A 16,631-nucleotide genomic window follows, 5' to 3' on the forward strand; every position below is an offset into this window, starting at 1 on the left:
TTTTTAAAAATGAAACACTTAGGAACTACAAGCAGCACTCTAGTGTGTCAGTACTCACAGTTTGGAAAGTTCTGGTTTACAACATGAATTTTAGGCATTTGGTAGTCATTTCCTGACCCCTGGGGAGGTCTGAGGTCACAAAAACAACATTTTCCGCATTCCTGGAGTAGACGGAGTTTCTTATTTTTTATTTTGTGATCTCATATAAAATTATTTTGTCTTAACTTCCATTTGAAGCACTTCACTTAGTATTCAAACCGTCATGGTAAAAGATAGCTGATACTGACAAGGAACCTCAGAAACTATACTTCTGGAAAGTAACTGAACATGGAATGTGAAATAGCACCATTATAAAAAGCCAATGGGATTCTGGCCTGCATCAATAGGGGAATAGCGTCTAGATCCAGGGAAGTTATGCTCCCCCTCTATTCTGCCTTGGTCAGACCACACCTGGAATACTGTGTCCAATTTTGGGCACCACAGTTGAAGGGAGATGTTGACAAGCTGGAAAGCGTCCAGAGGAGGGCGACTAAAATGATTAAGTGTCTGGAGAACAAGCCCTATGAGGAACGGCTTAAAGAGCTGGGCATGTTTAGCCTGCAGAAGAGAAGGCTGAGAGGAGACATGATAGCCATGTACAAATATGTGAAGGGAAGTCATAGGGAAGAGGGAGCAAGCTTGTTTTCTGCTGCCCTGCAGACTAGGACACGGAACAATGGCTTCAAACTACAGGAAAGGAGATTCCACCTGAACATCAGGAAGAACTTCCTCACTGTGAGAGCTGTTCGACAGTGGAACTCTCTCCCCGGGGCTGTGGTGGAGGCTCCTTCCTTGGAGGCTTTTAAGCAGAGGCTGGATGGCCATCTGTCGGGGGTGCTTTGAATGCGATTTCCTGCTTCTTAGCAGGGGGTTGGACTAGATGGCCCATGTGGTCTCTTCCAACTCTACTATTCTATGATTCTATGATTCTATAAACTGCTATTCTTTGGATTTTTCTTTGGCAGAGGTCAGAGCAACCCAAATAATTCTGCTAAAACTTATTCACTAAATTGTAGTTTTCAAATGAATTTCAGTGATCCCACCTCTGAACTTAGAATTCCATCACTCTAATTGTCTTTAATGTGTGTTCATGTGCAGGGAAGGAAAATAGTTGGATCTAGATTAACTTTAGTTGAACTTGCTTAATTTTTAAATTAGTAGTACAGTAGAGACTCACTTATCCAACATAAACGGGCCTGCAGAATGTTGGATAAGCGAATATGTTGGATAATAAGGAGGCATTAAGGAAAAGCCTATTAAACATCAAATTAGGTTATGATTTTACAAATGAAGCACCAAAACATCATGTTAGACAACAAATTTGGCAGAAAAGGTAGTTCAATACACAGTAATGCTATGTAGTAATTACTGTATTTATGAATTTAGCACCAAAATATCACGATATATTGAAAACATTGACTACAAAAATGCGTTGGATAATCCAGAACGTTGGATAAGTGAGTGTTGGATAAGTGAGACTCTACTGTATTGTTAATCACTTTGTCTTAAATTCCTTTTAGGAGGTCTATGCAGAGTCAAAGATTGTATCTGCACTCACCATTAATAGCAGCTTGATATTGCTTTTAATAATTGACATGTCTTCATCCAAAGTGCTACTTTTCAGAGGAAGGAACTGGTAAAACCGCCTCTGATGATTCCTTACCTATGAAATTCATGGGACCACTATAATTCTACAGAAGACTTGAAGGTTCATATATACACACATCTTATAGAAGCCTGAGTTGGGTATTTTGGTGAGGTACTTAGAATTTTTTATAGAATAACACTAGAACGACACTGACATTTAATGCTGTCTGAAACTTGTAAAAATATGTGGATGATTACATAAGAAATCCTGGAACCAGTTTGAGGCTTGGATGGTGATTACACAAACCACAGAACATTGATATGTCTGACTGCTTCAGTTTGAAGCTAACCAGCACCATACTGTATTAAATGGTCAGTACAGATGCGGTTTCTGATGTTGTGGTTCTTGAAAATTGTTTACTACTTTTTAGAGTAGAATTCCAAATACCTCACCAAACAAGTTCCAGACTTCTGTGTCATGGAGCCATGACAGATAAAGTTGTAAGAAGCTGCTATATCAGAGCAGTGTAGGCATGTTAATAGATGGCTGACACCATCTATTCCATGTTTTTTCACAAGTTCTTCTTTGGAAATTAAAGAGTTCAGTCAAATGCTCACACCATTTTTCTTGCCTTGGAAAAATAACTTGTTTTAAATAAAGTCTCTTGTGAGGTTACATTGGCTGGGGAGGGGGATGTGGCTATTCTTCTTGCCATTCTTTTTTCTTGGAAGAAGGGTGCAAGGTGGATGGATAAAGACAACAAGATGGACCCTGTAGTTGTAAATTATTCACACAGGGAGGTAATGCATCAAGCGTTATAGAGCTGTGCAAAATAGTTCATGGTTATTTGATATGCTTGGCTGCCATATAGACAAATGATTGCTTTGTTTTAGGCAGCCATAGATAATGTACTGGTCATCAGCGAACACTTATCAAAGCAGAAATGCAAGCATCCATGAAATGAAATTTCACTCTATTAATTAAATATTTTGTACAATGAGATTTATCTCCTCTTGCAAGGCTACTATACTTTCCTTCTGAAATGTGAGGACCATGACATGCGGTATTAATCCTTTGATGATACATACATTATCTAACAAATCCAGTGCATACAATTTGACCTTCATGTTGATATGCACACAATAGATGCTTCCTTAATCCTCTTAAAAGGGGGAGGGTTGACATTGGAATGGCCATCTGTATCCCAGTAAGGAGACTTGCAGTTGCCCCTCTGCCTTTTATCCTCCTCCTCCTCCTCCTCCTCCTCCTCCTCCTCCTCCTCTTACAGTGTTCCCTCACTACTTTGCGGTTCACTTTTCGCGGATTCGCTCTTTTGCGGTTTTTCAATAAACTCTAAAAGACTATTATAAATCATTAATTACAATTTACAGCCTAAGGAAGGGAGGAAGGAGAAGCCAAAGGGAGAGAAAAGGAGCCCAAGTGGCAACGGGAGGAGAAGGAGGCGATTTATCAACACATGATTGGTTGATAAAGACTTAAAATAGTGTATAATTACAAAATAAAGCATAAATATTAAAATAAATATAGCTTCCCTACTTCGCTGATTTTCACTTATTGCGGGAGGTACTGGAACCTAACCCCAGAAATAAGTGAGGTAACACTGTACTCCTAATTGGAAGTAAAACTTGGTCATTCCCATCCCTGAGCAAGCTGAAGTCAGGAAATTTTATTATTTTCTCTTTGCCTGCCCAGAAAATTGGGCAGGTTTCTAGATACTTTAGATGCTTAAATAACTTGAATTCCTGCTGGGAAAAATCAGCAAAGACAGCTGAAAAAGTTATGCTACTTATGCAGACAGTTTATGGAAAGATAACCTGCCTGAACCAGGATGTACTTTCTTTAGTCCAATTAAGCCCAACAAAGTTTCTCCTTGAACAGACATAGAGAATAGAAAACAGAAGGATATATCAGGTTTATTTAGATTAATGGGACTTAATTCATTCTCAGCCCTTTAATGTCTGAAGTTCCATCAAACTCAACAGGGCTTTGTTCTTAATAGATATGGAGAATAGAGAGCTGAGGTGTCAGTGGGATTTATTGAGATCAATGTAACTTACAGTGTTAAAATGCGGAGAATAAATGTAATGCACCTCCCATATATTTGTCCTAGCTAAGACTAGCAACAGGGGTGAAGATTTGTTTGATTCACCCTCAACATTTTAATATCCCAAATGCCATCAAGCTCAACAGGACTCCCTTCTGAAAAATATAGAGGAGAGAGGGATCTGAATTCATTAAACCAATACATTTAGTTTTAAAGGTTAAATATATCATAGTGAATTATTTCACAACCTCTCAGGATGCCTGCCATAGATGTGGGCGAAACGTCAGGAGAGAATACTTCTGGAACATGGTGATACAGCCCGGAAAACACACAACAACCCTTGATTCCGGCCATGAAAACCTTCAATAATACATTTTGTCTTTAATTTTTATGATATTGTGTTCCTAATCTGTACACATAATAAAAGTTAAAATGTGTATGTGTGTATGTGGTGGAGGTATCCACTTATCCACTTATACATCTCACCTCCACAAACAACTATAGTTCCAACTACTGAGAAGCTTCCAAAGCACTCCTTCCATTGACATTGCAAGTTACAGCAAGCACCATGAACATGTAACCGAAACCCTGCCAATGTCCTCCCCAAACAGTATGGCCCACTATCCAAGGAATGCTTTCGTTCGGGGACCATTTCATCCTAGATTTGACATGCCTCCTCCACTACAGGCAAGCATCCCAGGGTTCCTTTCTCTCTCCATTGGTGTGAAATTTGCATGACCCTACCCACTGCCTCTCCCTTAACCCTTTCCTACCCTTTTCTATGGCACTCTGCAAACAGAGGAATTGATCAGCAACTGAACAGACTGGAGAGGTTTGGGGGACTGACTTCACATGATGGAAGTTGTAGTTCGCCCTGCATCAAGACACAGCAATGTGACCCCCATTGACAATGGATCTGTGTAGGAATTGACCTTAATATTGGGAGTTGTAGTTCACCCTTATCTACAGAGCACTGAATGCAGCTGATGTCAGGTCTGTACCAAACTTGGCACACAGACCTAACATGACCCACTGTGCATACAAGTCTGGTTTGGGCATGATTGACCTTAGCATCTGGGAGTTGTAGTTCACCCTTATGCAGAGAGCCCTGAACTGAGCCAACAAATAACCCAACCGTCAAATGCCCTTTTCAAATAACCCAGGCACTGCTGGGTCCCCAAGCTAGTATACAATAGGAGGAAAGCTCCACACTTCCAGCTACTGATATACATGCACTCTTTGTGAGCACTGACCGTCCTAGTTTCTGCAAGTTCTTCTGTAATTCATATATTTTTTCAGACCTCTATTTTTTTAAAAAAAATGCTTAGTTTTTTCCTCTAGTTTTTCTCCCTTCTCAATTAATTTTTCAAAATAGTTTCAGTAGTATATCTCTCCCCCCCCACCCCCCCAAAAAAATCCCATTTCTTCTTTCTCTGTATAGTGCCATTATTATACATGGTGCTTTATAAGAAAGAGAACAAGGGAAAAACAGTTCTCTGCCCTCAGGCTGACAGTATTTATTTCACCTGTAGGAGCAGGGCCGTCTTAGCAATATAGGCCCTCGGGCAAAGCAGTGCAATGGGCTCTGCCTACACAACCACTCACAGGAATAAAAATGTAAATATAAAGTATCAATAAAATAAAGTTATATTTGGTATCATGTAATAAGTCTACAGTTTTTTCCCTCACTTCACTTTCTTAGAGTTCCTCTAACTCTTCATCAACAGAATTCTTGGGACACAAAAAGTGGGAGGCTCTGCTTCTGATAACAGAAATGCACATTGTTAGCAATTGATGCCTCCTGCAAATCTATTACATTTTTCTGCTTCCCTAACACTGCTAGCAAAAAATGTTTCTCTTGCGAATGCAGACATGCCAGCTAATAGATATATTTCTGTTCTACCGTGTTAGCAGGAGATTTGACTGTTGAGGTGAGTGACTGGAAAAAACGATAATTTTGACTCATTCTTGCCTTCCATTATAATTCCCTGTCAGGTTGTTCTAGAGAGTTGAGGGACTCTTTGGAGCACAATCAGACCTTCATATCCATGAATTTTATATCCATAGCTTGAAAGCATTTTTCAAAATCCAAAAAGCAAACCCTGATGTTATCATTTTATATTAAGGACACCATTTTACTGTGCATTCATGGACTTGAGCATTCATGGATGTTGGCATCTGCAGAGGGTTCTGAAACCAAACCCAAGGGCCCACTGTAGTCTAAGCAGAAGTTGTTGGGATTATGAGAGGGATAAGTAAAAATTGTCTTCCCACTTCATCCACCAGAGCAAGTTCCCACTGGATCTCAGTTATCAGACCATCCCTATCATTAATTCATTATTTCTTATTTTAAATCCAGATTGTAAACTCTTAGGGTTTACTCTTGAAATAACTCCCCCTGTAACATCCCAAGGCAATCCCTCTGATCACAGGCACTCTTCCTGAATGTTAATTCCACAGGTGACACAACGGTTAAAGAGATCATTATCGTGTGATAACACAATGTCACAATGAAAACATTGCTGTGGGAAAATGTGATCACAGCCAATATTCCTAGAGGAAGTAATGGCTGGCTGTCATTAGGAGCATAGCAGCTGTCACAAGCTCTAGTGGGAAATTGGAGGAAAGTGCAGGACAAGATTTCAAATTAATCTGTGGCCATTTGTAGATGGATCCCAAGTAATATTTCAAATAGCACAAAAGCAAATATCCTTGGAGGAGATGGATGAAGGTCAATTACAGCTCAGAATATGAGACTCTTTCCATGTTCAAAGCACTTCTATGGATGCAGAAAGTAATGAATTATAACAACAGTCAAGTGAAACTGCATTATTCTCATCCTTAAATTGATGAGGATGAAGTCACGCTCCGAGAAATATCAGTTTTTCAATGGCAGATTCGAATAAGAGAATCAAATGACAGTTCTTGTGTGTACTCCTAAATGGAACTGAAGTCACAAGTAGCTGTTTGACTGTCAGCACATTGCTGAAGTATAACTGCCAGGATTTATGTAACTAAGGGATGATTTGAATGTGGTCTAAGTACAAAGTGTTGAGAAGTAAGGACTGAGAGCAGAGGTTATAAAATGTATCTTTAATTTCACAGAGATAAGAGAAGTACTGCCACTCACCAACTCTTGCAGTGCAATCCTATGCCTGTTTATTCATCTGTTACTCCACTGGCCAAAGTGTTAGCTCCATTTGCGTATACCTGTTGAATCCATGAAATTGCATGCTATGCTCCTAATGACAGTCAGCCATAAATGCTGACTTACCAAACTCCTATTAATCCAATTGACTAAAAATTGGATTTGGCCCATTGTCTTCTGTAAGACTTTAATATTTCTACCTACATCAAAACCACAGAAAGTGAAGTATAGCCATGCTTATATTGGAAGGGGAGCAGTATTTGTTCTGTCTAGATTTTTTTTTTGTTTAATTTTGTCCTTTATCTTATGATATCAGAGAGTATACAAAGTTGAGCAAAAAGTCCAAATACAGCAAACAATAAAAACAGTACAAGAGCATTTGCTAATAGATAAAGGCAGAACAGGCATAAAACAGATGACATATTTAACCAGATTCAGAAATTAGTATAATTAGTCTCATAGACTTAGCATGGGGATTTGGTTAACCAGTTAAAATTCATGAGTAAATCAGGCTTTTTTTTAACCCCCCCCCCCCTGACATTAAGTCTAGTAATGTCCAACTCTGGGGGTTGGTGCTCATCTTCATTTCTAAGCCGAAGAGCCGGCATTGTCTGTAGACACCTCCTAGATCATGTGGCCAGCATGACTGCATGGAGCCCCATTACCTTCCTGCCAAAGCGGTACCTATTGATCTACTCACATTTACATGTGAGTTTGGAATGAAGAAAAAATGGCTGATCTTCATTTCTTGGGAGGTGGGAAGGCCACACACAGCTGAGAAATGTGTTTCTTTCATCTTAAGTGAAGTACACAGGTTCATGAGTTAGGATATACAGAAAGCACAAATAAACAGGATATCTCTCAAAAGGCTGAGAAACTTTTGTGGTGTTTTGGTTGCCTTCAGTACAATTATTTCCCAATTCAATTGCTTTTGTTTTTGTTTTTAAGGACATTTAATGCTTAATTTCCTTTGTAAAATTCCATGTTTAGGAATTAAAGGCAGAGTCTAACACTACAAAATCTCAGGTTTTTTCTTCCTCAGGAAGGAAAAGTTGCGAGAACACTTGTCAACTGCTGGGAGAGTTTCTATGTTGGGTGACAGTAAAAGCTGTTTGTTTTAATTTGCTTTGCTTTGATCAGCAGCACGGCAGCAGCAGTAACAACAGGAAACAAAAGAGAGGCAGGATTGTGAAAAAAAAACCCCGGCATTTTGCATAAAACATTTGGGGGAGGGGTTGTGCAACCCCCTAAAAAACAAACCTTCATAAATGTCTCACAAAAGTGTCTCCCAATGTGAAAAAACATTTTAAAAATGTCCACAAATTCTTATCATCTTAGTTAGTGGGGACAAAACGTTTCTTTGGGCGCATCTGCATAGCCCTTTAAAAGCGTGAGCTCTTGCATTTTTACGTAGGGCATCCAAATGACAACCTACATAAAAGTGAATGCATTTACACTGTTAACTACCTAACTTCCTAACACAGATCTTGGAGGCTCTAAAATACAGCCTAAATCTATCTGGAATGAATGAAACTCATTAAAGAAAATCTTAATAAATGCTTATAAATTAATCAATATTAATAATATTTAAAATAAGAAAATGAAATTTACATTGTGTCTTTATATGCTGTTCTGTATCTGATGATAATAGCAGAGAAGTTCTACTTAAGGTGTTTCTATGCTGAGCGGTACCTAGCAACAGACCACTCAAGTGTCTCCAGGGATGGGGGGAAAGTCCTCTATGGACTGTCCTAATTGGTGGGGTAGAAATGTAAAAATGGCTTGCTGTGGCTGTGTTTTCTCTCTAGAGAACTGACTTGCTTTCTCTTTTCTTCTTGAGGGGAATGATACCTTTCATTCATCTGGAGAACAACTACATCAGGTGTTTCTTCCCCCAACCGTATCTGATTATACTGAAAGGGACAAGTTAATTTTGAAACAATTACGGTTATAGGGAAATGATTTGAGGGAAATGGACAGAGAAAGGACTATTTCTAGAGAACCTGGATCTAGATACTGATCTGTAATATATACTAATGGGTTTATTCTTCATTTAAATTTTATTAAATTACTTTGTTTCTATAGCTGATCTGAGGCAGCGGGAAACTTTGGAGGCTCTGAAGTATGCGTCATTCTCAGGTAAATAGAATGGGTTTGTGTTAATTTAATAGGGATGTATTCCGATAAACTGACATTTTCCAATATAGACCTGTGCCAACTGCATCATCATTAATATTATCAGTATTAGTATAATAAGCTCCATGTTGATATTAAACACATTTTTCTATGTCCTTTCTCTGGAACCAGTAAGTTTTCTAGTACAGTTGGTTAAAGTCTAGTAATGTGGTTAAAGGTGGAGGATGCACATGATATAAAACTGAAATAATTTAAATAGTTTCTGTTTACTTTGAAGTTGATGTCTCTTTGATACAGACAATGCATCTACACTATATAATTAATTGGTTTGATACTGCTTTAATGGCCATAGCTCAATGCTGTAGAATCTTGAGAGTTGTAGTTTGGTGAGGCACCAACAGTCTTTGGCAAAGAAGGCTAAAGACCTTGTAAAGCATTGAGCCAAAGTGGTTAAAGTAGTGTCAGATTGCATTCATTTATAGACACACTCAGTGTCATTACTTCAGCATGATCCAAACACTTGATAACCAATTGGAAACATTATTTTCGTTGATTTGCAGAACAAACTTAACTTTTGCCAGACCAGCTTGGAGGAAGATTTAGGTCCCATGGATTCAGTGTCTTGTGAATGTGCCTTCAAAATCACCTGTCAACTTATGGTGACCACATAAATTTCATAGAGTTTTCTTTGGCAAGAGGTGGTTTTGCTAGCTCCTTTCTCTGAAATATATCCCACAGCATCTGATATTTGCTGGTGGTCTCCCACCAAAGTACTAACCAGGATTGACCCCGCAGTCACTGTGTCCTAAAGTTTCTTGGGGCTCCACAATAAAGTTTTCCTTCAAAAACGGCTCTGAGTCATTAAAGGTTTGAGAACCCTTGCTTTAGAGTATTGGGGCTTTGCTACAACAAAAAGATTATCTTTAATACAAGCTCATCTAGAATAGAATATTTATGCCAAATGCATAGCAAATTAGCCTTCTAAAATAGTCCCAAACAAACATGAGTTACTTGACTGATCAGCTAGAAGTTGGAAAACAATTTGACAGATCTAAGGGTAAATATTATTTAGATAAATGGAATCATCTCATGAAATACAATTCCTTAATGAAAATCATGTAAATTCTGGGACTAGTGGAAGTTGTAGTTTTATGTTTTTATGGTCTCACCAAGAGAAAAGAAAATGTCTCTGATAAAATTTATCAAGACAGAAAACTGTATGGAAATAGACTGTCTTTGGGTGCCAAGCTGGTTTATTTGTCCTCCGCAGCCATTCATTCTGGCACTTTTTAACATTCCGAATGGCACAAAATATGATTTCATAAAACGGAAAATAATGTGTCATGAAGCTGCCACAATTCAGAAAAAACAAATCTGAAATATGATTTCCCTAGCTCCTAATACCCGGATGTATTCTAAGGAGAGCTTCCTTGCTCTACTGTTCTAACTGTTTTCAGAATGAAAAACGATACTGAGTTCATGTGCTCATTTTGTGCCTCCACAGACTGCATTTATTAGACTAGGCACTCAAACCCTGGAGCAGCTGTTGTCAAATGCTCAAAGCTGATTACTTTAACCCCTTACTCTCAATGAAGCTGTCTTTGATTGCATCAGTTGACTAGAACATTTTAAAATGGGAATGTAATTTACTGAACAGTCCTTTGGCTTCTGAGCAACACATTCTCCCAGGGATTTCCAAGTTAGAGAAAGTCAAATACAAACCAAGGACGTGCAGAACATGTCTGTGTCCATTGAAACAAATTGCAAGTTTTGTTAAACACGTATGAGGTGCATCTACACTATAGAATTAATGCAGTTTAACTGCTATTACTTAAATAGAATCATGGGAGTTGTAGGTTTACAAGGTCTTTACCCTTCTCTGTTAAAGAATGCTGGTCCCTCATCAAGCTACAACTCCTATGATTCCAAAGCATTGATCCATGGCAGTTAAAGTGGTGTCACTATCAAACTGCAATGATTTTACAATGTAGATGCACCCATAGACACAAAAGACAGAAACAAGCATTCCTCCTTATTGGAATCTAGACCTACTTACATCTGGGAAGGACAGACTGATGGAAAAATTATGTAACGGTGGCAGTTAGCAGACTGTCACTTTTTATTTGGCATCTGCCTCCATCTGCCACTCTTGACAGCCACAGTCTTTTCTTACCTTAGGACTACAATTCTCAGGCGGCTTTGTGGGAACACATATGTGTCCCAGAAAGTAAGGGCATATGTCCCAACACTAGGAAACCAATTTAGGACTCTCAAAATAAAGCAATTCCAAATAGTACCAAGGGGAGTTCCTGGTTCACATCTCAGCTTGTTTCCTGTCTGATTTTTATATATTTGTTGTTAGCAGAAGTACTACACTTCTCTTGCTCTGAACAGTTTGATGTGGGTTTTGTAACACTTTATATAATACCCTGGTTAGCAGTTCACTCTCATTGCCAAGGGGGAGAGATGAAGAAAGTTTGAAAAGTTACACTGAACATTGGATTTTGCCTGAAGATGCTTATCAGCATGATTATGGCACCATCGTTGCATACATAATATTGTATACAGCATAAGCAGGAATGCCCAAAGCTATCTCAGGGTTTTCTTTTACATTAACCTGGTCATTCAAGAGGACAAAATGATGAATCAGGCTTGACTAGACTCTCCCATGCCAAGGGAATAGGACAATTAAAGATATGTCACCCGTATCAAGTGCATGCTAATACGAACATTGCCTTCTTTCCAGGTTTAAGATTTTTTTTCTACTCGCTCTTCCCTCTTTCTTTTTGTTTTTAAAAATTAGGTGATTTTTAACATTGTTGTTTTATGAATTGCTATTAAACCATACTTTGTGAAAGATGGTATACATTGTTTTAAACAAATGCATTCTCTGTGAATAGTCAGTGATGCTACAACTTGCACTGGGCAGTTCTATTTTTGAATTAATGTTTTGGCAAATGCTTACTACAGGCTCTTTGTGGTAAACAAAATAACAGCAAGGACAAATGCCTTATCATTGTTAAACCATTTGCTTTTCCTGTAGATCTAGACATCAAGAATTTCAGAATGAGCTTAAAAGAAAGATGAAAATTATGTCTTCTGATTTCCAAAATGGAACTGAAGAGCTCTACCTATGAGCAGATGTCTTCTTATCTTTGATATAGAGGTTGATTGGTTGTGTTTCTTCAAGTCATCTCTTACTTGTAATGGCATGATGATTTTCTTAGAAAATGTGTTCAGAGGGAGGTTACCTGAGAGAATATGACTTATCCCAGGTCACCCAGTGGGTTTCCATGGTTGAGTAATGCTTTGAACACTGATGTCCAGAATGGTAGTTGTAGTCAAACAACTACAGCATGCTAGCTCCATGATATAAAGGTACCGTTCTTAAAAAGCGTGTCTCAAAAGTCTCCACACAAAATTAACTCATATTTTATATCTTGAATATTTTATATTTGTATATATTGTACAAATTTTGCAATGATTAATATTTTTGCAAATCTTGGGACACTATAATAATCAGAAGGAAGCCCTGTTAATTTCAGTAGGGCTACTGCCAAGTTTAAAGCCTTAAGAGATTATTTTTAGTGTATATTTCTTGAGCAGCAGTCTGCAAGTGCAATTTTTCAACCTCATGAAGATTACAAATTCAAATGGGTACAATCAGAACACAGAATACTTTATAATACTGGATGTTCTATTGTAGGAGAAAAGTTGTTCAAAACCTTTAAGAGTCCCAGACCTCCCCATTTGTTAAAAGTCATGATTTTCAAGTGATATTTAATCATGTACACCCAAAGACCTCACCATATGTGGTGCTGGATTTGCCACGGATCATGGTAAATCCAGTGATGCCTAGAGAGGAACCCATTGCCTCATGCCCCGCATCTTCCGACTTACCCTAGTTTTGTGACGGAGCCAAACTAGAAGTAGATGTACATTGTGGGATGGGAGCCAGAAGGCTTGGCTGCAAAACTGAAGAGAAATCAGTGTATGCTGCCAATTTCTACCCCATCTGATGAGGTGGTAAGAAAGGGACAGTTAGCTTCCCACAGGATGGAAGCAGCCAGGATCTCAAGGGAAATTGCTTTTTGGTTGCTAATGAAGTTGAACCTCTCTTTATTGTCCTTTGTTCCTAGTCCCCATATGGTCAAGAAGGGGGGTGACTGTTGCTTATACTGAAATCCCTCAGTACCATCTTAACTGACAACAGAAATAATGTCTAAGTGAAAATATAGATTTGTGGCTCTAACCTAGAATCATAGAATCATAGAATCATAGAATAGTAGAGTTGGAAGAGACCTCATGGGCCATCCAGTCCAACCCCCTGCCAAGAAGCAGGAAATCACATTCAAAGCACCCCCGACAGATGGCTATCCAGCCTTTGTTTAAAAGCCTCCAAAGAAGGAGCCTCCACCACAGTCTGGGGGAGAGAGTTCCATTGCCGAACAGCCCTCACAGTGAGGAAGTTCTTCCTGATGTTCAGGTGGAATCTCCTTTCCTGTAGTTTGAAGCCATTGTTCCGTGTCCTAGTCTGCAAGGCAGCAGAAAAAAAGCTTTCTCCCTCCTCCCTATGACTTCCCTTCACGTATTTGTACATGGCTATCATGTTTCCTCTCAGCCTTCTCTTCTGCAGGCTAAACATGCCCAGCTCTTTAAGCCACTCCTCATAGGGCTTGTTCTCCAGACCCTTAATCATTTTAGTCGCCCTCCTCTGGATGCTTTCCAGCTTGTCAACATCTCCCTTCAACTGCGGTGCCCAGAATTGGACACAGTATTCCAGGTGTGGTCTGACCAAGGCAGAGTAGAGGGGTAGCATGACTTCCCTGGATCTAGACGCTATATCCCTATTGATGCAGGCCAAAATCCCATTGGCTTTCTTAGCAGCCGCATCACATTGCTGGCTCATGTTTAACTTGTTGTCCACAAGGACTCCAAGATCTTTTTCACATGTACTGCTGTCTAGCCAGGTGTCCCCCATTCTGTATCTTTGCATTACATTTTTTCTGCCAAAGTGAAGTATCTTGCATTTATCCCTGCTGAACTTCATTTTGTTAGTTTTGGCCCATCTCTCTAGTCTGTCAAGATCGTTTTGAATTCTGCTCCTTTCTTCTGGAGTGTTAGCTATCCCTCCCAGTTTTGTGTCATCTGCAAACTTGATGATCGTGCCTTCTAACCCTTCATCTAAGTCGTTAATAAAGATGTTAAACAGAACCGGGCCCAGGACGGAAACCCGTGGCACTCCACTCGTGACTTCTTTCCAAGATGAAGATGATGCATTGGTGAGCACCCTTTGGGTTCGTTCGCTTAGCCAATTACAGATCCACCTAACTGTAGTTTTGTCTAGCCCACATTTTACTAGTTTGTTTGCCAGAAGGTCATGGGGGACTTTGTCGAAGACCTTACTGAAATCTAGGTACGCTACATCCACGGCATTCCCTGTATCGACCCAACTCGTAACTTTATCGAAAAAAGAGACCAGATTAGTCTGGCATAACTTGTTTTTGGTAAATCTGTGTTGACTATTAGCAATGACCGCATTTGTTTCTAAGTGTTTGCAGACCACTTCCTTAATGATCTTTTCCAGAATCTTGCCTGGTATCGATGTGAGGCTGACTGGTCGGTAATTGTTTGGGTCGTTCTTTTTTCCCTTCTTGAAGATAGGGACCATATTTGCCCTCCTCCAATCTTCTGGGACTTTTCCTGTTCTCCAAGAACTCTCGAAGATAATTGCCAGTGGTTCTGAAATAACCTCAGCTAGTTCCTTCAATACTCTTGGATGTAGTTGATCTGGCCCTGGGGACTTGAATTCGTTTAGAGCGGCCAGGTGTTCCTGGACAACTTGTCTCCCTATTTGGGGTTGGATTTCCCCGAATCCTTCATCCATTTCATGTTGCTGAGGTTAATTACTTTTCTTCTCCTGTATGATTTCAAAAATCACCTCATGAAAAGGCCAGCAAAAAGAAGCTTTGAAAGCTTGCATGGTCTAATTTGTGCATTTTGGTTGGCTGATGATAATATTGCTTTTTGTGGGTTCGTGATATTGTTGTATTTTGCTCCAGGGTCAACACAGCTACTCCTCGGTATGTTTTACAGATAGCAAGCAAATTCAGTAGGACTTCCTGAATAAACCTATATAGGATTGCATTGTGTTATTTGCTCAAACTAGTAGCAGTAGCAACACTAAGTGATCAATCAAAATGATGTTTTTGCTGCCCTGTCCCATTCTTTCAATTGCTGTGCCTGACATTTGTGAGTTACGCTTTCTCTCCTTGAACTTGTTGATGCAGTGTCACAATTTTTATTGGATGCAAGTTCATTCATGAACTGACAGGGGACTCTAAGTAGGGCTGGAACAGCAGCTGAGGCAACTCATCTGTTTTCTTAAGGGAGGACAAACTTCATCTATTTTTATATATTTTAAAGCTATACAATTCCTGTGTGTATTTGTGTGTGTTCACAGATGCCTGCTATGCACACATATGGACAATCTGTTTAAAGATATAATAGCCAGAAGTTATATTTACCAGTACTTGTTCAGCTTTCTTTCATTCTGATATAATAGGATGCTGGGCTCATCAACATATAAAAAAGCTGTGGGCCCTGATATCATCTCCGGTTCGTTTCCTCCATGTACTTGCCAAGCCAGCATTCATTGTTAGATGTTGCACTGGGAACTTATTGACAGGGTAATGCAATTGGGAGGGAATTTCTCTGAGTAGTGTTTGCTGGAACAAAACTATCAAAAGCAATACTGTCATTTCTTGTAGTTCCACTACTCAAATAGATAAGGTAGCATCAGAACTGTGCTGTAGAAAAAAAATAGAATCAGACAAGTGATTAATGAGGAACTTGCTATGCATTTTTAGAAACTAACACCTGATTAAATTACTTTTTACTGCTAAAACCAGAAATAAAGCGGCAAGCCCCTGACTTTGTAGGATGTTCAGACATGGTTCTCAAACTGCTGCATGAATACTAATTTCCCTAAAAAGGATCTGATCAAAATATACCTTGCTAATAATCTGGTAGTATATGAATCAATATATACTGGGAGAAAAACTAGAGTGATATTTGCCAATATCTACACAAGTCATTATTTGAATTTAATTTTATTGTTATTTTAAGTAGTGCACTCTTTTCATTGACCATAATTTTGGAACAAACTGAATTTAATCTCAGTATTAGAAACTGATTCCTTCTGTTAAGACAGTTTGATATGGGAATTCTTTAGGGAGCAATGGATTGATGATCACTGGTGGCACCTAGTGGTTCAAGAGCCAATGTTCATTTAAAAATTATCTAAACCGATGGTAGTAGTTGGTCAGTGGGTCGGGGAAGTAGGCAGAACTTATAGTGTACAGATGTCTGCGTAAACAAAAATGAATTTTGATCAAAACTCTGCCTAAATAATATAGGAATCACTTCAACTATGCATTTGTGTTAGGCAAATGTTCTGACCATAAGATTTAGGCTGGACCTCAATGTAATGATTAGGAAAACAGATTGATTCTGCATATATAAATTTGGAAGCTTTCTGATTCAACGTTGAATGCAAATCCAGATGCCACCGACTGACAAATAAGTGTTCTTTAATTTCTCTTTTGTGATGTACAACAACCTTAAGGTGAACCTATCACAGAAGTCTGCCATTT

The 16,631-nt window shown here is 39.0% G+C and overlaps 1 protein-coding gene across 1 annotated transcript in view; it reads left to right on the top strand.

Annotated features, from left to right (window-relative positions):
* kctd16 (potassium channel tetramerization domain containing 16) overlaps positions 1 to 16,625 on the top strand; it is a 200,654-nt gene extending 184,029 nt beyond the window's left edge. Inside the window, exon 3 of the mRNA XM_062970400.1 lies at positions 8,926 to 16,625. Within this exon, the coding sequence (XP_062826470.1) occupies positions 8,926 to 8,987 (62 nt within the window). The 3' untranslated portion in view covers positions 8,988 to 16,625. The remainder of the gene's footprint in view (positions 1 to 8,925) is intronic.
* Positions 16,626 to 16,631: the final 6 nt, after the last annotated feature.

The sequence above is a fragment of the Anolis carolinensis genome, chromosome 2 (assembly GCF_035594765.1).
Source record: "Anolis carolinensis isolate JA03-04 chromosome 2, rAnoCar3.1.pri, whole genome shotgun sequence".
In the NCBI taxonomy this organism is placed as follows: Eukaryota; Metazoa; Chordata; class Lepidosauria; order Squamata; family Dactyloidae; genus Anolis; species Anolis carolinensis.